Source organism: Bufo bufo, chromosome 4, assembly GCF_905171765.1.
Source record: "Bufo bufo chromosome 4, aBufBuf1.1, whole genome shotgun sequence".
In the NCBI taxonomy this organism is placed as follows: Eukaryota; Metazoa; Chordata; class Amphibia; order Anura; family Bufonidae; genus Bufo; species Bufo bufo.
The window spans coordinates 591894223-591917153 of record NC_053392.1 but is presented as its reverse complement, the minus strand read 5'-3'; the positions used below and the strand labels follow the sequence as shown (position 1 = coordinate 591917153).

At 47.5% G+C, this 22931-nt stretch overlaps 1 protein-coding gene across 4 annotated transcripts in view; it reads left to right on the top strand.

Annotated features, from left to right (window-relative positions):
- Positions 1 to 22931, top strand: part of EPRS1 (glutamyl-prolyl-tRNA synthetase 1) — a 113374-nt gene that overhangs the window by 90129 nt on the left and 314 nt on the right. For all 4 annotated transcript variants that reach the window (XM_040430449.1, XM_040430452.1, XM_040430450.1 and 1 more), the window contains 4 exons: positions 7303 to 7476; positions 11710 to 11870; positions 11974 to 12052; positions 22434 to 22498. In XM_040430449.1, coding sequence (XP_040286383.1) covers positions 7303 to 7476; positions 11710 to 11870; positions 11974 to 12052; positions 22434 to 22498 — 479 coding nt within the window. The remainder of the gene's footprint in view (positions 1 to 7302; positions 7477 to 11709; positions 11871 to 11973; positions 12053 to 22433; positions 22499 to 22931) is intronic.

Here is a 22931-nt window from a genome sequence, read left to right as displayed (position 1 = left end):
CCGATCTCCTTACTACCTTCTGATGTTAAGATACTGGCAAAGGTCCTAGCGAATAGGTTACAAGCAGTTATCTCGACCATTATACGTAGTGATCAAGCTGGTTTTATGCCTGATAAATCTACCTCGATTAACCTTAGGCAGCTGTTTCTTAACCTCTTCCCGTCTGCCCGATGACTATAAACGTCCAGGTAGGTTCTTTACACGCAACGTAAAGAACCTTTCTTGGTTTAGATACTTTCAGCTTCGGTCGGCACTTTCTAGTTTGGATGATAAATCACTGTTAGAAATAGATAATTCCTCTCTGTTAAATGAGTGGATAGGGAAGATATCACTAAGAATGAAGATTTCAAATATATATAAATTATTTACTTAAAGAGGACCTTTCACCGATTCTTACCCTATGAACTAAGTATACATACATGTGGAGCGGCGCCCGGGGATCTCTCTGCACTTACTATTATCCCCGGGCGCCGCTCCGTTGTCCTCCGGTATCTCCGTTCCCTAAGTTATGGTAGGCGGAGTCTGCCCTAGCGCTGGCCAATCGCATTGCAGAGCTCACAGCCTGGGAGAAAATAACCTCCCAGGCTGTGAGCTCTGCGCTGCGATTGGCCAGCGCTAGGGCAGACTCCGCCTACCATAACTTAGGGACTGGTATCTCCGCCTACTATAACTTAGTGAGCGGAGATACCGGAGGGCATAGCAGGAGAACGGAGCGGCGCCCGGGGATAATAGTAAGTGCAGAGAGATCCCCGGGCGCCGCTCTACATATCTGTATAGTTAGTTCATAGGGTAAGAATCGGTGAAAGGTCCTCTTTAAGTCACGATTCTCTGAGACACAATCGCCCGGACAAAGGTGCCTGGGAGATGGATTGTCCAAATATACAGTTGGTAGGGTGGGGGAGTATTTTTTTACTAATCTAGGTGTACTATCTCACAACTTCAATCATGTTCTAATACCGTTTAATATTTATCACAGGCTATATGTTACCCCCATCTGGTTAAACAAATGTGGATTAAGAGATACCTCCAAGTGCCCTCCATGCGATACTGTAGGTGCGGATTATCTGCACATGATCTGGGCATGTCCAGAACTTAGAGAATATTGGAACGGTATTAATAATTTCCTAATTCATAAACTAAAACTACGGATCCCTCTTGACCCACAATTGTTTCTACTGAATGATCTTTCCACAATAAGTAGCTATAAACATCAAAATACTATTGTTGGCCAGACTCTTGATCAGCCGGAGCTGGTTTGCACGCCATACTCCAGAGGTAAACAATTGGATAAATCTGGTTAATAAGGTTAAAAACTATGAACGGATTCTTTATAGGCAGAGAGATGTATTTGAGAAATGGATTAAGATTTGGGACGGTTGGAAGATCTGATTTGATTGTATTTGGAATTTAAAAAAAAAAAAAAATTTTTTTTTTTTTTTTTTTTTTTTGTTCCTTCTCTTCCCCCTCCTTTTCTTTTCTTTTCTTTTCTTTTCTTTTCTTTTCTTTTCTTTTCTTTCTTTCCTTCTCCTTATCTCCTTCTGAGGGATGTTGGGGGGGGGGGGGGGGGAGGAAGGGGTGGACACATCGCGGGGTTGGGGATGGGGGAAATGGGGTGTGAGCTAGGGGAAAAATGGTACTAATTATATTGAGTTTGTACTCTAATGTTTTTGTGTATCTGTTTTATATACCAATAAAGATGTTAAATAAAAAAATAAATAAAAAAAAACGTCCGGGTAGTGGATCTCTATCTCTGAATGGACGTTCTGAAACCTCCATTCAGAGATGGCAACTGCACCCTAATCGTCAGTGACAACAAGGCACCCCAGAGAGAAGGCAGGGACAGTTCCCAGGTGTCCCTGCCTTCTAGATCCACAGACCTCGATCAGCCCTTCACTGAGGCTGTACAGCGCTGTATACTGCTGTACAGCCTCTTTGGGGGGTGTATTTCCCCTGTAACTGGGGCTACTATATCAGCCCCAGTTACAGGCGAAATCAATAGTGAAAAAAATAATTTAAAAAAAAGTCAAGTTAAATGTCCCCCAGAGGTCTTGTATGACCTTTATAGGGGATGTAAAGTGTAAAATAAGTGTTTTATAAAAAAAAAAATAAAAAAAAAAGTTTCACATGTAAAAAAAAAAGTGATTAATTTAAAAAATTTAATTAAAAATAGAAAAAAAATAATTAAAATAGACATATTTGGTATTGCTGCCTCCGGACTCCCGGCTCCATAAATATATCACATGACCACCCCGTCCGATAAACACCATAAAAAAAAGCCATTTTTGTCACCTTACATCACAAAAAGTGCAACACAAAGTTATCAAAAAGGCGTATGTCCCACAAAATGATACCAATAAAACCGTCACCTCATCCCACAAAAAATTAGCTTCTACATAAGAAAATCGCAAAAAAAAATATATATATATATAGCTCTCAGAACATGGAGACATTAAAGCATCATTTTTTTTGTTTCAAAAATGCTATTGTGTTAAAGTAAAATAATTTAAAAAAAGTATACATATTGGGTATCGCTGCGTCCGTAACAACCTGCTCTATAAAAATATTTCATGCCCTCACGCCTTAGGTGAACATTGTAAAAAAAAAAATTAAAACAGTGCCAAAAAAGCCACTTTTGTCACTTAACATCACATAAAGTGCAACACCAAGTGATCAAAAAGGCGTATGCCCCCCAAAATAGTACCAATCAAACTGTCAAAAAATGAGACCCTAACTAAGACAATCGGTCAAAAAATAAAAAAAGCTATGGCTCTCAGACTATAGAGACACTAAAAATGCTATTGTGTAAAACTTAAATAAGAAAAAATATACATATTAGGTAGTGCCATGTCCGTAACGATCTGCTCTATAAAAATGTCACATGAACTAACCCCTCAGGTGGATGCTGTAAAAAAATAAAAATAAAAACTGTGCTAATACCACCAATTTTTGGGTCACCTTGCCCCATAAAGTGTAATAATGAATGATCAAAAAATCATATGTACCCAAAAATGGTACCAATAAAAACATCAACTCTTCATGCAAAAAACGAGTCCCTGCACAAGACTTTGGCAGAAAAATTTAAAAAAATATGGCGTTCAGAAAATAAAGACACAAACATATATATTTTTTTCCAAAAATGCTTTATTATGTAAAACTGAAACAAACAAAGAAAGTAGACATATGTGATATCATTGCGTCTGCAACAACCTGCTCTACAAAAATAGCACATGATCTACCGTCAGATGAATGTTGTAAAAAATAAAAACATTGCCAAAACAGCCAATTTTTTTGTTACCTTGCCTCAAAAAAACTTAATATAGAGCAATTAAAAATCTTGTGTACCCCAAAATAGTACCAATAAAACTGGCACCTTATCCTCTAGTTTCCAAAAGGGGTCACTTTTTGGGAGTTTCTACTGTAAGGCCCCTTTCACACGGGCGAGTATTCCGCGCGGATGCGATGCGTGAGTTGAACGCATTGCACCCGCACTGAATACCGACCCATTCATTTCTATGGGGCTGTTCACATGAGCGGTGATTTCCACGCATCACTTGTGCGTTGCTTGAAAATCGCAGCATGCTCTAAATTCTGCGTTTTTCACGCAACGCAGCCCCATAGAAGTGAATGGGGTTGCGTGAAAATCGCAAGCATCCGCAAGCAAGTGCGGATGCGGTGCGATTTTCACGCACGGTTGCTAGGAGACGATCGGGATGGAGACCCGATCATTATTATTTTCCCTTATAACATGGTTATAAGGGAAAATAATAGCGTTCTGAATACAGAATGCATAGTAAAATAGCGCTGGAGGGGTTAAAAAAAAAATCTAAAATAATTTTAGTCCACTTGATCGCGATGCCCGGCATCTCCTTCTGTCTCCTTTACTGAACAGGACCTGTGGTGAGCATTCATTACAGGTCCTTGACCTGTGGTGACGTCACTCCGGTCATCACATGATCCATCACATGATCTTTTACCATGGTGATGGATCATGTGATGACCGGAGTGATGTCACCACAGGTCCTTGACCTGTAATGAATGCTCACCACAGGTTTTGTTCAGTAAAGGAGACAGAAGGAGATGCCGGGCATCGCGATCAAGTGGACTAAGGTGAGTTAAATTATTTTTGATTTTTTTTTTTAACCCCTGCAGCGCTATTTTACTATGCATTCTGTATTCAAAATGCTATTATTTTCCATTATAACCATGTTATAAGGGGAAATAATACAATCCACAGAACACCGATCCCAAGCCCGAACTTCTGTGAAGAAGTTCGGGTTTGGGTACCAAACATGCATGATTTTTCTCACGCGAGTGCAAAATGCATTACAATGTTTTGCACTCGCAACGCCCGTGTGAAAGAGGCCTAAGGGTGCATTAGGGGGACTTCAAAGGGGACATGGCATCTAAAAACCAGTCCAGCAAAATCTGCCTTCCAAAAACCATATGGCACTCCTTTTCTTCTGCGCCCTGCCGTGTGGCCATACATGAGTTTACGACCACATGTGGGGGGTTTCAGTAAACTGCAGAATCAGGGTAACAAATATTACGTTTTGTTTGGCAGTTAACCCTCGAAGTGTTAAAGAAAAAAAATTATTAAAATGGAAAATCTGCCAAAAAAGTGAAATTTAGAAATGTTATCTCCATTTTCCTTTAATTCTTGTAGAACACCTAAAGTAAAGGGTTAACAAAGTTGAGGGGTGTAGTTTCTACAATGGGGTCATTTATGGGGGTTTCCACTATGTAAGCCCCACAAAGTGACTTCAGACCTGAACTGGGTTTTGGAAATTTTCTTAAAAATTTAAAGAATTGCTTCTGAAATTCTAAGCCTTCTAACGTCCTAAAAAATAAAATGACATTTACAAAATAATGCCAACATTAAAGTAGACATAAGTAATAAATATTTTTTGAGGTATCACTTTGTTTTAAAAGCCGAGAAATTGAAATTTTTAAAGTTTGCGAATTTTTCTACATCTTTGGTAAATTTGGGATTTTTTCGTAAATAAAGGTGAAATATATTGACTCAAATTTATGACCATCATGAAGTACAATCTCAGAATGGCCTGGATAAGTAAAAGCGTTCCAAAGTTATTACCACATAAAGTGACACATGTCAGATTTGCTAAATTAGGCCCGGTCTGGAAGTGGTTAACATTCAGAGGCGGTCGTAATCAGCAGGAACTTGGGCCATATTATCCCTAGCCTTTGATAGTGTCGAATGGAAATATCTAGGGGAGGTGCTGTGAGTCATTAGATTTGGGAACACCTTTATATCTTGGGTCCAACTATTTTATATTGCGGCCCCAAAGCTAGGATCAGAGCTAATGGTGGTACATCAGAAGTCTTTGAGCTGGGAAGAGGTACACGTCAGGGATGCCCGCTGTCCCCCCTTCTATATGTCCGGCCGGAAGTGACGAGGGTAGGGAAATCTAACGCAACACCGGCACTCCGCTGCCTCTAAGTGGACTTCTCGGACAGTCTGGCAGGGAAGGGTGTGACCTGCGGGTGAGAGCACGGTCAGTCGCCCTGGGGCACATGATGCAGACCCACTGCGTCCTACCTACCTCCTCCGCTCCCCCAATGCCACCCTGCTCTCACCCGCAGGTCACACCCTTCCCTGCCAGACTGTCCGAGAAGTCCACTTAGAGGCAGCGGAGTGCCGGTGTTGCGTTAGATTTCCCTACCCTCGTCACTTCCAGCCGGACATGAAGTGAGAAGGTGTGCCGCGCCGGAACACCGGGAGCGCCCCAGATTACTGGGGGGCAGCCATGTGATGGCAAATACCCAGGCGCCAGGACAAAATTCCTGATCGCCATGGCGACCTGGGATTTGTCGAGCCCTGGCTTAGTGAATAGTTTATCTTGGAAAGGATGGGTGTGGAGCTTATAGGTAGAGAGTTGGCAATATCTTTCTCGGTGCTCGGACACATTATACCTATATTAGTGGTGCGGTGCCAGTCTCATCGGTGGATGGGTGGTATTGGGGGGGTTTATGTAATATTAATATGTACTACAATTGAAGGGGTATTTCTCTGTATCATGTACTTTGCGTATCGAAAGTTGGTTGTGATATATGAAATTGTCCTGATAACTTTCTAAATGTCCAATGAGAGTGTATGTACCCATTCATGTATCCTCTGATTGGCTGTTTTTTCTTTTTTCTTCTCTATGTACATTGGGGGAAAAAATGTGTTAATAAAAATTATCTGATTTAAAAAATAAAAAAAAAAGTTAGAGGCACTTTAGGTTAATCCTGAAATTTCCCCCACAAGCCAAATCTCCCTAACCTTTTGTGTGTAGTGTATATACCTGTTCTAAGGCCTCCTGTGATTTGCAGTCAGCCCACTACCCACCCCTGGCCCATTCCACCACCTGCCCTGGCTCCTCCCCATTATGCCCCCCAAAACGCCTGGGCACCACATACAGGTAATACTTACCCTGCTCCCTGGCACCCGCGTCGCTCCTGATGCCACCACGGCTTCCGCTGCATCCCCCTGTCATGCGGATCCAGCGATGGGGGGGAGGTTGGGGTGTTGTGCAGCCAATAGAAGGCCGTGACGGCAATGAGCCTCCCTAGCGTCGCCTGCCATGCTGGGGCTGTATTCAGTGACCTTTCCCTGGTTCGGTGGGTGACTGATAAGGCAGGCGGGAAGCGCGTGAGTGCAGTATACAACTGCTGAGCCCGCACAATTCTGTCTGCTGAGCCTGCTGCACTGCTCCTGCTGCAAGCGATACACTGGCCATTCAGCAGCAGGAGCTTTGCACTGCTAAATGCAGATTGGCCAGTGCAGTGCCCAGCAGACCGTAGAGAGAGCGCTATGCTGCCTGGAGCCTGGATGTTACTGGTCAGACATTGGTGCGTGCTGTGCAATGGGGGAGGGGGGCCCTGAGCATAGGGGAAGCGGGGCCCGGGATGGAAGACAAGTGGGTGGTCCCCCTTAATGCTAGTAGCGATGAGATAACAGAACTATAAACTGACTGGAGACATAGGGGGCGGGGCCTTCCATGCGCTCCGGGCCCCATAGCAGCTGCGCAGTCTGCCTATATTGGCGTACCGCCTGTACAAATTTCCTATCCTTGTACACAAAATGGACAAGAATAGTACTTTCCTATCTTTTTGCGGGGCCACGGAATAGTGTGCTGTCCGCATCTTTTGTGGCCCCATTAAAATGAATGGGTCCGCATCAGATCCGCATCGCAAATACGATTGTCTGCATGAGGCATAAGACTTACTTACCTTGTATGGTGCAAACAAATAATAGTTTTCTAAAGTATATATTATTATTATTATTTTTTTTTTTTGTAGTTTATCATAATTCCATGTGGCATCACAAACACGCTCTCAGAAGAAGACCGAGAAGCTCTCCTCCAGAAGTGCAATCAGTATCTGCAACGCCTTCTCAATGTGAACGTCCGTGCACGAACCGATCTGCGTGATAACTACTCCCCTGGATGGAAATTCAACCACTGGGAGCTGAAGGTGCGTTACCTGACGTTGACCTGCGGCATCCGTGCCACTTTCACTGGTCGCCTGATGTGCTGAACATCGAAAAATATTTTCTTAGTGTTTTTGCGGGTTGATTAGACAGAGGGTTGTTTTTAGACTTTATTGCTGTTTCCTCATCCGGTGGTAATCAGTTGTAAAATTAGTCAATTATGCACCGTCAGTTCATTGAAAACAGCAACTGCACGCACTTTATATGTGACCGATTACATGGTAAACGCTCGCTGGTTAAACATTGAGCCCCAGTAATAACTTCCCTGTCTATACCTGTCTGCTTCTCACTAATTTACTTCTTATACCTGTAAGGACCAGGAGCTTTATGTACATATGGTGGTTTAACGGCCCTAACTTACCGTAAAATCATTATCTCGTTGGATGCGTTGGTGGACATGACACAATGGGTATTTGCCCAGCTGCCCAGTAGGAGGCTGACACAAGCTGCCCACTAGGAGGCTGACACCAGCTGCCCACTAGGAGGCTGACACCAGCTGCCCCATTAATGTACGAGTTTACCATAGGAGTGAGCCTGCCGCGCCTGGAGACACCGGATGGTGAATTTTCTCCCCCTACACTACAGGTTTGGTCTCCTTTGCCTTATTGTTTTTTTTACTCTGTAGCACCTTGTGGGCCATTTTTCTCCTTCGACTTTCCGTAGACTCCTGCTTTACTTTAAGGCCATGGCTTCTTCTAGGACTAGACCAGCGTAAAAGGGCTAATTTCTTCTCTGGCCATTGCTTCAGCTCCCCTTCCATCCTGGTTCAGTTTTTTTTTTTTTCAGGAGTTCCTTCTTACTCCCAATGCTATTTGACGTCAGACTGCTGAGGGTGCCTCTTGATCTGCTCAAACCCCTGGCTTCCGACACTAAGGCTACTTTCACACCTGCGTTCAGGTGTCCGCTCATGAGCTCCGTTTGAAGGGGCTCACGAGCGGTCCTGAACGCAGCCGTTCAGCTCTAATGCATTCTCAGTGGAGGCGGATCCACTGAGAATGCATCCGCCTGCCAGCGCTCAGCCTCCGCTCCGCTCAGTGAGCGGACACCTGAACGCTGCTTGCAGCGTTCGGGTGTCCGCCTGGCCGTGCGGAGGCGAGCGGATCCGTCTAGACTTATAATGGAAGTCAATGGGGACGGATCCGCTTGAAGATGACACCATATGGCTCAATCTTCAAGCGGATCCGTTCCCCATTGACTTTCAATGTAAAGTCTGAACGGATCCGCTCAGGCTACTTTCAGACATAGAAATTTTTCTAAGTTATAATGCAGACGGATCCGTTCTGAACGGATGCAAACGTCTGCATTATAGGAGCGGATCCGTCTGATGAAACATCAGACGGATCCGCTCCGAACGCTAGTGTGAAAGTAGCCTTAGCCGTGCTTGGTTCTGCCCCTTTTCTGCTTCACCAGGCTTTTTTTCTTGGGGCCTTGCCGTCCTTCATTGGTCTTGAGGAAGAGTCGTCTTTGTGGCCTAATCCTTTCCTAGCACAGGCTTTGCTGTGGGAGATGCATTCCACACCTTTCTCTTCTGGGTCCTTCCCTAAGCGTCCATTCCTACACTTGTGTCCTCTGCAGAAGCCAGCTTCTTCAGCTACTCACTCTTGTCTCCTAACGGACTCCTCCCATCTTCTAAGAATTTGGATGTTCTCTTCCCCTTTCCTGGGAACTGCATCTTTAAATAATCAGTTCCTCATCCGTTAGATCCTCAGGTAGCTCACCTAGTTGAGGCTACTACTCTCCCTTTTGCCAATGCTGCTTCACTCTCTGACCCTTTGGACAAGAAGATATATTCCCTGTGCAAATATGCCTTTGTATCAGGTGGCTCAACTATGCACCCGGTCTTTGCTGCCTCCTTGGTGGCTAAGGCCTTAGTCGGTGGGCCACACAACTTCTTCAGGACTTGTACAGTGACGCTTCTCTGAAAGAACTCGCTCTCCTTGCTTTGCAGTTACTTCAGTTTTCAGGTATCTCTGTGATGTACCCTTGAGTCTCCTCACCAATCCAACAGGGCTGCAGCTAACTCGGTTGCCATGTGTCACTTCGTATGGCTTTGCGCCTGGGTGGCTAATGCGTCATCTGAGAAGGTAGTCATTGTTTTTCCTTTCTCAGATGACAAACCTTTTTGGTAAATGCCTCCTATCAGCAACTACCAAACGTTCTTGTTCCCTCATGCCTCCGAACGGTCCCTACAGCCATTTCTCTTCTACCGCACATTTCCAAAGGTTTCGCTTCTTTCAGGACTCCTCGTTCCATCCGGACAAGAAGTCCTCCTGCTCCTCTTTCGAGCCTAAGCCTTCCTGGCATCCCCATCCTAAACCTTTTAAGCTCCACCCCACTAAATCATCTTCTGCTTGATGGTCTTCCCTACTCGTGTTGCTCCCTCGGGTGGGGAGACAGCTGCTCTCCTTTCAGGGTCTTGGATTGCAAGAGTGGACAATGCTTTGGGTTCAAGAGGTTGTGTTGACGGGATGCAAGATCGACTTCTCCCTTCCTGCCAGAAGGTTCCTTCCTAGACCACTTCTCCATGTAGGACAACCTTCTTTCCTTATTCAGGTGAATTGTGAATTACAAAAAGTCTTCTAGTTCCCAGTCAGTGGATGGGATTCCTGAGCATGATCTTCCATACTTGCCTGGACTCCTAACACAGGACAAAGTTTATTTATTTATTTTTATTTATTTATTTTTTTATTTATTTTTTTTTATTTCCAGCCTGGGTCTCCCACCTTTTCAGGTGGTCCCAGATCCTATTCATTTTGTGTATGAGAGTTCTGGTCAGGATGGTGTCCACCTTCAAAGCCATCCCGTATGTCCAATTTCACCTTGTCTTCCTGCAGTTGGTGATGCTTGCCTGATGGAGCAAGTCTACATCTGTTCTGGATCAACTGATCCTCTTCCCCCTCTCAGGTTTGCCAAGATCTTTTCTGGTCGCTGTTCCCTTGGACTGTCTCCTATCTTTCGCTACACTGGCAGGTGATCTCCACCGATTCCATTCTCTTCTGTTGTGGAGCAGTGTTCAGGACTCTCACAGTTCAGGGTCTGTGAAATGTGGAGGAGAGCACCCTGCAGATCAATCTCTTGGCTATTTTCCATTAGACATTCCAGCTCGGCGGAGTTCATCTGGTCAGAACTTGGACTGAAAATTCCAATGCCATGGTTTATCTCAACCACCAAGGGGACACCAGAAGCACAGAGGCCCTTCAGAAAGGTGTTGGGAGCAGTGTTTATGTGAGGGCGCACACACAGGGAACCGGCTCCAGACAGCCCAGATAGACCACCAGTAGAGAGGATTGTTTGATCCGCTGACAAGCATGAGCAGCTCCCACAGGTTAATTGTCCACCATCCAGACACAGGTAGCACCTTCATTACACACTCCTGTCTCTGCCTGGGTAATTTCCAGGCACTTAGCAGAAGGAAATTTCAGCTACCTTCACCTTTGTTTGCAGTGGTGTCATGAAGGAGAAACCTGGACTGATATGGACTGGAACCGTATTGTCTTTAGTAATGAATCCAGGTTCTCTTTGGAATCTCACAATGGTTGGGTTTCAATATGGAGACCTTGTGGTAAGAGCTTCAATCCTGCCTTTGCTGTGGTGCAACACATTGCCCTCAACCCCTGGTGTGATGATCTGGGGATCCATCACATGCGACAGTCGGTCACCCCTAGTAGTGATACGAGGGACACTAACTGCTCAGCGATATGTGCAGGACATACTGGCGCCACATGTGTTCATCTCATGGCAGGGCTTCTAACTGGCATTTTTCAGCAGGATAATGCTTGTCCACACACAATGGTTTCCCTAGAAAGGTCCCCACTCAGCTCCATAGACCGTGTCTGGTACTGTAGCCCTTAGATTATGGGGGCTCAGTTGCAAAACCAGGCCCAATCTATGGTCAGTGGTCTGGGGCTTTTTCTGGAAGAAAAAAAATAAGCTTTTTTTTCTTCTAATTTTGGCAAACCTACAGCCATGGACCATCACAGGGCTCCAAGCAGTCTGAAGCCAGGTTGGTCTGTCCTAGTCAATATCCTGTGAATAACAGATGAACACCTGCTCCTTTTAAATCCTCCATTGCCGATGGTCCTGAATTTCTCCTCCCAGTCACAGTATTAACAAGTTATACCGACATGACCACTGCAGCCACTCACTGGCTGCGGCAATCACTACTGTAGTCTTGTGTTACACCCACTTTTATAATTGCCTTTTGCTCTTCTCTACAGGGGGTCCCCATCAGGCTAGAAGTGGGACCCAGAGACATGAAGAGTCAGCAGTTTGTAGCCGTCCGACGTGACACTGGAGAGAAACTAACCATTCCCGAGGGCCAGGCCGAAACTAAACTAAAGGATCTTCTGGAGGAAATTCATAAGAACCTCTACAACCGGTAACCTGTCCCCCTGGGCTATTCTGTGTGTTATAATGGCGCTATACTCCGTTGTGATCACGCTATTCTCATTGTGGTTTTTATTTTTTCCCCCCTTCTTCAGGGCCCTCAACGATTTGACAAGTCACATGTGTGTTGCTGACAAAATGGAGGACTTTCAGAAGCAGCTCGATACAGGGAAAGTGAGTGTATTATATATATATATTTTTTTACAGATTTATGGATGGTTTTCTCCAGTCACATCCAAATCTGCTGTCAAAATACTGCTGGTTGACTTTCAGGCTGAGTCGTTCAGGTGTACTCTGCTTAGTGCTGCGTCTCCCCCCAACGCACTGCAGTAAGAAACCTGCTGCTGAGTGCAGATTTATATGTGACTGTTGTTGCTACATTAAAGGGGTTATCCCATCTTAGACAATGGGGGCATATCGCTAAGATAGGTGCGGGTCCCACCTCTGGGACCTGCACCTACAAGGAGAACGGAGCCGGGGAGAGTTGTGGCTGGAGGACCCGGGGTCCGTCCACCACCAGGCGCAGCTCCCCGCCTCTCCTATTGAAGTGAATGGGAGCGCACCGCGCATGCGCGGCCACAGCTCCCATTCATTTCTATGGGGCCGACGGAACTAGCCGGCTATTTTTGGCGGCTCAATAGAAATGAATGGAGGGCGGCTGCGCATGCGCAGTGCGCCTTCCTCATCTTTCTCTGCTCAGTTCTCCTTGTAGGTGCGGGTCCCAGAGGTGGGACCCGCACCTATCAGACAATGGGGGCATATCCTAGCGATTTTTTTTTTCTTTTACACGATTGCAGGCCGTGTCCAAGATTTTTAACCACTTTAATATCCCATAATCCAGTAGGTTATCAAATCCAGTGTCGGTGAGTTCATCCCAGGTATGGGTTATTACCCCACTTTAAGTGACACTTGTAGTTACATCGCTTACTGTAAATCGTTATCTTTTTTGGATACTCTCCATTCATAGGGACTTAGAATAATGCAATAGAAAGGTGACCTTTCACTGGTAGAAACGCGCCCGTCTGTCTGTTCGTCAGTCTTTCTATCTTTAGCGAAGTATTAAAAATAATACTGAAATATCAGGATATAGATGAGAAAGTAAAACATTTTAAAGGGATTGTTTAGTATTATGTCACTAAAGCTTGAAGGGGTTTTCCACTAACATCACAGTATAGGCAAATAAGTATCTGATCGCTGTTGATAATTCTAGCGATCACAAAAAACGAGGTCTCCTCTGACACTGGAAAGGTGATGCGCAGGAGTGACCAATGGGAGTACAGAGCTTGGCGCCATTTGCGGCATTAGTATAGAAATAAAAGGCATGGTGGTCACACGCACACCATCTATCTACTTTCATAGGGGACCTCTCAGTTTTTATGATTGCTGTGGTGTCCAAGCGATCAGACACCCAGCCCCTAACCTGTGGCTAGGGGATACTTTGTGCTAGAGGGAAACTCATTTAAAGGGGATTTATAGGACTTAAAGGGGCTGTCCAGGCTACAGATATTGATGACCTGTCCCCAGGATAGTATGTGCTGTAGTTCAGTCGGCACTGCGGATATGGCGTGGCGGTGCACGTGTCCTAGGATTGGCGTCCCATATAATAGTAGTAGTAAAGGACCGGCACTCACTCTTGAAATCTTGCAAATATTTATTTATTGCCACATATCTGTATCTGTGACTCGACTGTTTGATAAAGGCACAGTTTGTGCCGAAACGTGTCACAGATACAGATATGTGGCAATAAAGAAATATTTGCAAGATTTCAAGAGTGAGTGCCATCCCTTTACTACTACTACTACTACTGTCCCCAGGATAGGTCAGTAGTATCAGATCGGTGGGGTCGGACACCTGGCACCCCACCAATCAGCTCTTTTGAGTAGACAGCCGTGCCGGAAACGATACAGTACGCTGAACTAAGAGCAGACAGCTCTGAGGAGAAGTCATCAGTATCAGTAGCCTGGACAACCCCTTTAACATCCCCATAATCACCAGATCAATGCAGAATAAGGCATAGCGCCACTGTCTGTGGTTGTGTGTGGTACTGTAGCTCATCCCCTTATTGTGGAGGTCAGATCCCTAGCGATCACACATTGATAGGCCATCATAAAAACGTCCCATGACTGTAAGATTACTGCACACCCATCCCTCTTTAAGTGCACTGGTAACGTTCAGAAAACTGATGCCCCGTCCTAACCTAGCCCTGCTCCTACAGCTCAAAATTGTTGCAGTGTGTCAGCGTAGAAAGATCTGGAGTCCTGGACATGAGGATTGCCCACACTAATACACTGTAACAAACCACAGCTGCTGAAGAACAGCATACGCTTAAATTATACAAAGGAGGATCGGACCCTGAGGGCACCATGACGACGTAACCCACTTAAAAGGATTGTACATGTTTCCTGCTCTTCCTTGGATATGTGCTTGCGTGCGGCACATAGAAACCCGTCTCCAGTACTGATGCATTATGATGGCATGCAGCCAAGGGGCACTGGGTTGTTTACTTTGATGGCTTTAGATTAAGCCTTCTCATATTATACGCCCTTCCTAAAATGGCTGAAACATTGAGATTTGCCCAGAGATAAACCTACAATAAAATGTTCCTGCAAGATCATTACTGATAATGTAAAAAAGACCAAACGCTGTCAAGGTTGATCGAAGAGGAGATAAAATTGCCCCAGGAACGTCAACAGGAAGCCACGGCGTTTACTGCGCTATGTGACAGCGCTTTATCTTTATGGCATATAATCAGCACTGCGTCTGTATATGGTCCTCGTATACATCTCCTGGGAGGTGATAGCTGAGGTCATTGAGCTATCCTCGTGGGTATCAAACTATTGCCATAGACAGTATGGCGCTGGTATCGTTGGTGCCAGGGCTGTTAGTACGTCCGGTAATATACTTAACTGGCTAACTGTAGATTTGGTACAAGGTAAATGTGAACAAGGCTCCGGGTCCAGGTGGATTACACCCAAGAGTCCTCAAAGAGCTCAGTTCAGTCATTTCTGTGCCCCTGTTCAAAATTTTTTGAGATTCTCTAGGGGCTGGTACAGTGCCAAGTGATTGGCGCAAGGCAAATGTGGTGCCCATATTCAAAAAGGGCTGATTTTGTTTTTATGAGGAGGTGAGTAGAAGCCTGGACAGAGGGGCGGCTGTGGATGTAGTGAGGTAAGTAGAAGCCTGGACAGAGGGGCAGCTGTGGATGTAGAGAGGTAAGTAGAAACCTGGACAGAGGGGCGGCTGTGGATGTAGTGAGGTGAGTAGAAACCTGGACAGAGGGGCGGCTGTGGATATAGTGAGGTGAATAGAAACCTGGTCAGAGGGGCGGCTGTGGATGTAGTGAGGTGAATAGAAGCCTGGACAGAGGGGCGGCTGTCGATATAGTGAGGTGAATAGAAGCCTGGACAGAGGGGCGGCTGTGGATGTAGTGAGGTGAATAGAAGCCTGGACAGTGGGGCGGCTGTGGATATAGTGAGGTGAATAGAAGCCTGGACAGAGGGGCGGCTGTGGATGTAGTGAGGTGAATAGAAGCCTGGACAGAGGGGCGGCTGTGGATGTAGTGAGGTGAATAGAAGCCTGGACAGAGGGGCGGCTGTGGATGTAGTGAGGTGAGTAGAAACCTGGACAGAGGGGCGGCTGTGGATACAGTGAGGTGAATAGAAGCCTGGACAGAGGGGCGGCTGTGGATATAGTGAGGTGAATAGAAACCTGGACACAGGGGCGGCTGTGGATGTAGTGAGATGAATAGAAGCCTGGACAGAGGGGCGGCTGTGGATATAGTGAGGTGAATAGAAGGCTGGACAGAGGGGCGGCTGTGGAGATAGTGAGGTGAATAGAAGCCTGGACAGAGGGGCGGCTGTGGATGTAGTGAGGTGAATAGCAGCCTGGACAGAGGGGCGGCTGTGGATGTAGTGAGGTAAGTAGAAACCTGGAAAAGAGGGGCGGCTGTGGATGTAGTGAGGTGAGTAGAAACCTGGAAAAGAGGGGTGGCTGTGGATGTAGTGAGGTAAGTAGAAGCCTGGACAGAGGGGCGGCTGTGGATGTAGTGAGGTGAATAGAAGCCTGGACAGAGGGGCGGCTGTGGATGTAGTGTTTCTGGATTTTGCAAAGGCTTTTGATACTGTCCCTCATAGACATTTAATAGGTAAAGTAAGGTCTATAGGTTCGGAAAGTATAGTTTCTTGCCCAGTTTCCTTGGGGGACACAGAAGACCTTGGGTATAGCTCATCTCCCTAGGAGGCGTGACACTAAGTGAAGACTGTTAAGCCCCTCCTCCACAGCTATACCCTCAGCCTGGAGCGAGCGACTACCAGTTTTTGCTTAGTGTCCAAGGAGGCAAGACACTCCCTGCTCTGCAGGGCTGTTTTCTCCTTGTTTAAATTTTAGATTTTTACTTTTTTCTTTTCTTTTTGTTCCAGATCATCAGGGACAACAGAGACGCACTAGACCTCTCTGCTTCTCCCGGGGTTGAGCTGCGCCAGTGCCGGTCACCCGCACTGCTGCCTCCCCCACAGAAGACAAGGTGGATCAGGGCAGCCCAGCTCCCCTACATCCCGCCAGCGCAAGGGTCGCCCGCACGCCAAGTCCCTCTTCCAGCGTCCTGCCACTACGGTGCCAGTAGCTGAAGGGGCGACCCTGCTGGAATGGACCGAGGGTGAAGACGGCTATGGCGAGCCGCCATTCCGGGCCCCTGACTCTTCCGGCCGGCGGGGTGGGCTCCCGCGGCCGGCATTGGGCTTGACTAGGCCCCAGCAGGCCCCGTCCGACCGTCGGTGCGGTCGGCGGGGCTCCTCAAATTTTGTCCCAGGCTTCGCGGCCTGCTGGGCCGCAATTCCGACCGGCCCGCGGGGTGGGCACCCGCGGCCGGTTTGAAGCGCCACTCCACCTCAGGTCCCGGCGGTACATAACGGGCCGGACGCCGCAAATTTAGATCCCGGCTTCGCGGCCTACTAGGCCGCAAAATTCCGGCCTCTGGTGGAGGGGGCGGGAACTTCTCCAGGCGCGAATTCTTCCCGCCTGGGGGTTCCTCCGCCCCCAGGGGATCGCAGCGCCGCCCTCCTGGCCGGATCCCTGTTAACCCTTTGGGTACAGGCCGGCTCCCAATGGGCCTGTATGGTTGTGAGGCTGTGTTTAAAATAAATGAATGAAAAAAAAAAAGAATGAAAAATAATAATAGATAACTGATTTCTATTGGACTGCGCAGGACGCTGCAGCCTCATCAGTAGTGCTGCATGTCTGCATGACCTCTTTCCATAGGCGGTATGGTGTTGCGCTCCCAGCCTGCATCGCTGCTAGGGCATTTCCCCTTTTAGGCGGTTTTCTTGCTCTCTTCCAGGATACGGCGCTGGCCAAGTGCATGCGGCCCTTCCGTAGGCAGCATTCATCATCTCTCCAGTTATGGTGCCTGCCATGTGCATCCCCCCCCCCTCCTAGGCGGGATACTGCACTCTCCCTGGCTGCCGGCTTGTCATGTGCATGACCCCCTTCTTAGGCGGAATACTGCACCTTCACCGGATACGGTGCTGGCCATGTGCACGACCCCCTTCCATAGGCGGAATGCTGCACTCTCTCTGAATTCGCTGCCGGCCATGTGCGTGACCCCCTTCTCTAGGCGGAACGCTGCACTCTTACAGGATCTGTTGCCGATCATGTGCATGACCCTCTTTTTAGGCGGAATACTGCACTCTCACCGGATACGGTACTGGCTATGTGCACGACCACCTTCCATAGGCGGAATGCTGCACTCTCACTGATGTGCTATGATGTACTTATGTACTATGTTATGTACTATGTTACTATGCTGCACTCTCACTGGTTTCGCTGCCGGCCATAGGCATGACCCCCTTTCATAGGCGGTATGCTGCACTCTCATTGGATTCGCTGCCGGCCTTGGATATGCCTCCTTCCCTCAGGCAGCATGCATACATACATCCCTCTGTCTGTGGTTGTTTTCTCGCAGGTACGTTGCTGGCCATGTGCATGTACCCCATACATGGCAGGGTGCTTGCACTCTCGCTGGATCCGCTGTCGGCCATATGCATGACCCCTCTTCCGTGGGCGGTGTACGCACTCTCGCTGGATTCGCTGCCAGCCAGGGGCATGCCTTCCTTCCTCAGGCGACATACACACATTCTCACTGACTGTGTTTGTCTCTCCCCGGTACGTTGCTGGCCATGTGTATGACTCCCATACATGGCGGGGTGCTCGCACTCTCCCTGGATGAGATGCTGGCCATGTGCATTACCCCCCCCCTTTTTCTGGACGACATGCTACACTCTCTCCGGATACATTGCTGGCCATGAGAATGGCCCTCTAACATGGGTGGAACACTTGCACTTCCATTGGATACGGTGCTGGCCTTGTGCGTGACCACCCCTCATTCCATGGGCAGAATTTGGCACGCTCATGAGATTCACGGCTGTCCTTGTATGGCTGTGCTGGACTTGTACATGTCCCCCTTCATTGGCAGAGTAGTTGCACTCTCGCTAAGTTCAGTGTTGGGTGTATTATTGCACACTCACTTAATGCTAGGATAACCCTGTGCATGTTCCCCTTTCACTAGGTGGACCTCCTGCGTTCATGCTGGATTATAGGGTATGTCCTGCTTCTCTGAAGTAAGTACGGCCTTAGGCATCACTCCCTTTTGGGACGGGCCTTTGCACTCTTGCCGACTGCAGTTTGCCTTTCGGGGCGGACTGATTGCGTTCCATCGCATGCTATACTAGGCTTGTGCATAACTCCCTTTCAGGTTGCACTTTGCAATTCCGTACATGCTGTGGCACTCTGTGGCGAGCCCCCTTTTTCGCTGAGTAACCTTTTTGCAGTGAGCGGACGTTCTTGTGCGTTGTTTGGGCCGTGTATGCCTTCTCCTCCTGTAGGTGGGTTGGCCTTCTCACTGCTTACGGGGCTGCTCGTAAGTATGCCTCAACTGCTTCCTGCGGCATACTTTTGTTTTCTTGGGATTCCATGCTTGCCGCAAACCTTGCACTCGTCTCTAAGGAGTTCATTCTGTCCACCTGACCCGGACAGGCTCTATTGCTCTCTGCTGCACCGAGCTGGGTGGTACTCATTCATTTAGTTGGCCTTTCATCCCAGGGAGTGTTCATGGGTCCTAGATGCGTGCCCATTCGTCCTTCCGCGGCATTGCTTCCCTGCGCTAGTGGTCACATGGTCGAGAGTGCTGTTGTCTGCAGCGCCCCTCGAATTCTTCGTTGGCTCTGGCAGAACTGCGGTTCCCTTGCCTGCTGCAATTTCCTCCTCTTCGGATGCAGTGTGGTATGAGTCCTTCCTCTTGGCGCCTCTACGCTTCAGTCTGATCTGCTACCAGGTTCGGGCCGCTCTTCTCGAGAAGGTCACCCAACTTCTCTTGGGTGCTCGATTACCCAGGTCCGGAGGACCTCCGTCTTCAGGGTATTCGCCTTCTGCGATTCGGTGAACCGGGCGTCTCACAGTGTAGCGGGGTTCTGCTTTTGAGCTGTCCTATGGTTTCCCTGTTGCCCACTCCTCCTCCTTTCGGTTGGAGGGTGTTATGCCGACTACCTTATCTCGCCGGCTCTGTTTGGCTCCCGCTCGGTACAGATCTCTCCGATGTGGCTTCTGCCCCGCCAGACTTCAGAGGCTGTTCTTTCACTGTCCTCCCCTCTGGGGAGAGCATGGTTGTTCATGTGGATGGTTCCGGTGTTCCTTTTGGCCTCGTACTGTCTCCCTGGTTCACACTGGCTGTATTAGCTGTGTGCCTATTTACCGCGTCTACCGCGTTCTGTCCTCCCGCTGAGTGCAGATTGTGTGGTCCATTCTAAGACAATGGTCCTGCTGTAGACTTACCTTCTCGGTAACTTGGGGGGACTACCTTTCGGTCCAGATTGTCCTTTGATCTCCCACACCGGGACTGTACAACGTGGCTACATCAGCATGGACTTTAGCCTGTCTTGTTCTGGCATCTGGCGGATCCTTTGGTTCCTTTCCGTCTGTCCTTTTGGTCCCGTATCCACCCGAGTGGGGGAGAACGTTGCTCGAGGGCCGACGGGACCAGTTTTTGTCGACCCTTCTGCCCGTGTTACTGGTCTGCGGCTGATCACATTGGGTTTTCGCCCGCTTGCCAGGCGACTCCAGCGGGTTCGCTACTGTCCGCTCCTGGCTGTGTTTCGTCCAGGATCTGTCGTAAGACTTAGGTTTTTTTTGTCTGGGGTTCTGTGGGAAGCTGTGCATTCCCCACTCTGAATTTCTCTCCCCATGGTTCTGTCTTTTTTTCCAGTCCGGCCTGGGACTGGGACTCCTTTACTTGAGGTGTCAAGTGTCGGCGCTGTTCTTCCTCTTCCAGCGTTCCCCGGCCCTCTAGGCCTGTCAAGACCTTGTTCCCTGTCTTTTGACAGGGCTGTTCTACATCCCGTTTCTTCCTTCCTTCCTTCTGAAGGTGGTGGTTGCCTTTCGCTTCAACACTTCACCGATTTGGACGTTGTCGACGTTCGGCCTCTTGGGTTTCCAGAAGGTCCGTGCATAGGGTTGACTGACTCCAGGGTGGTTTTCCTCCGCTTTGTCAGATTGGCTATTGCTGAGGTTACCGCACCAAGGGCAGGATTCTGCCTTTGGTGTCACCGTTCATTTCACCAGAGCGGTCGGTGCCTCCTGGGCCGGAGGCATTGGGCTTCGGCCATGCATTTGGGCAAGGAGGCCACAGGTCTACCTTGCACGCCTTACCGAGTTCTACAGGGTGCATACTCTGGCTTTGGCAGATGCTGCCTTGGCCCGCCAGGGTCTGCAGGCGGCGGTTCATTGATGCCTTTCGGGTGCTTCACCTTGGAGCTGTGGTCCCTCTCCTTTTGGACTGCTTTTGAACGTCCCAAGGTCTTCTGTGTCCCCCAAGGAAACTGGGCGAGAAAACGAGATTTTTGTATAACTTACCAGTAAAATCTCTTTCTTGCTCTTTCCTTGGGGGACACAGCACCCACCCATTCATTGTTTTCTCTGCACGGTTTCCGAGTTTTTGTTACCCGTTGGGTAGTTGGCTTGTTGGTTCCTTGTTGGACTTTGCCTTTTCTCACTACTTGGACACGCAACTGGCAGTCTCTCTCTCCAGGCTGAGGGTATAGCTGTGGAGGAGGGGCTTAACAGTTTTCACTTAGTGTCACGCCTCCTAGGGAGATGAGCTATACCCAAGGTCTTCTGTGTCCCCCAAGGAAAGAGCGAGAAAGAGATTTTACTGGTAAGTTATACAAAAATCTCGTTTTTGTAATTGGATTAAAAACTGTTTGAAGGACCGTGTCCAGAGAGTTGTGGTCAATGATTCCTATTCAGAATGGTCCCGGATTATAAGTGGTGTACCCCAAGGTTCAGTGTTGGGTCCTCTATTTAATTTATTTATAAATTATATCGAGGATGATATTAGCACTGTTTCTATTTTTGCAGATGACACTAGGCTATGTAGTACTGTACAGTTTATTAAAGATGTCCAAAAATTACAAGTGGACTTAGACACTCTGATTGGGCAAATTAGGTTGAATGTGGATAAATGTAAAGTTCTGCATCTGTGCAGTAATAATCTCCATGAATCATATGTCCTAGGTGATGTAACACTGGGGGAGTCACTTATAGAGAAGGATTTGGGTGTCCTTGTAGATGGTAGAGTAAATAACAGCATACAATGTCAATCAGCTGCTTCTAAGGCCACCAGGATATTGTCATGTATTAAACGAGTCATGGACTCGCGGGGCAGGGATGTAATACTACCACTTTACAAAGCATTGGTGCGGCCTCATCTGGAATATGCAGTTCAGTTCTGGGCACCAGTACATAGAAATGATGCCCTAGAGCTGGAAAAAGTACAAAGGAGAGTGACTGAACTGATAAGGCGCATGAAGGGACTTTAAGAGAATTACATTTATTTAGTCTTGAGAAGAGACGTCTAAGGCAGGGTCATGATTAACCGATACAAATATATAAATGGGCCGCCCAAAAAATATGGCGGAAAGCTGTTCCATGTAAAATCTCCTCAAGAGACTGGGGCACTACCTCTGACTGGAGAAGAAAAAGTTCAGTCTCCAGAGGCGTCAAGGCATCTTCACTGTGAATCTGTGGAAGTCACCTCAGGACGTGGTCACAGCAGGAACATTGGACAGTTTTAGAAATCTGGGTCTTACTCCCCTTTTTCTAAAATTCGCATCCCCTCCTATTCCTTGGTTGAACTTGATGGACTTATGTCTTTTTTTCAATCGTATCAACTATGCTAGTATAATACCTACATGCATGGATCTTCCATTCCTTCATCTTCTGCTTCCTGCTGCCTAGAGGTATGATACTGAAGTCTGTGTAGCATTGGGAGGCAGTATTGCATATAGATCTTCCTCAGTATGTGTAGGCACATGGTGGTCACCCAAGTAGTAAGCGAGATGGTGCTAGACAACCTGAGCTGAAACTCCCTGCAGAATACAGTAAGAGGGGGAACATGATTCTGCGCAGGTATACGTATATGCAGTGAGTGCCACAGAGTTCACCTTTTACCGTGGTTGTGTTTGCTTTTTGAAGGAGCAGCTTTCATCATTATTCTCTTGCTCTCCAGATTGTACAGATCCCGTTCTGCGGTGAGATGGACTGTGAAGACTGGATTAAGAAGACAACAGCCAAGTGAGTGCACTTCTTGAGATGGAATTATTATAGTATCCAATACACTGGTTCGGTCAGCTTCCATGTCTAATAAATATAGCCTGAATGCCAAAAGATGGGAGGGGGGAAATCCAGCACTGTGAGCACATATGAACATGGGACCAACACAGATGCCTTCAGCTGCCAAGCGCACATGTAACAGGTCAGCCAGTGTCCTAGGTACAAAACTGCTGACAGATGCACTTTAAAGGCAATGCTTTTTGAGGGTTGAACATTGACTTAAAGGATCGCTCCCTATAGGTGGCACTAGAGAGCGGGGTGGGCTGTTTTTAATACATTTTCATTGTCCCAAAATCACCCATCATTTGAGAGCAGACGGAAAGGCCTTTTAAATGAAGTATATTGTGTATGTATGATCAGGATGCTCTAGGTTGTCACTCACTCATAAGTCCAT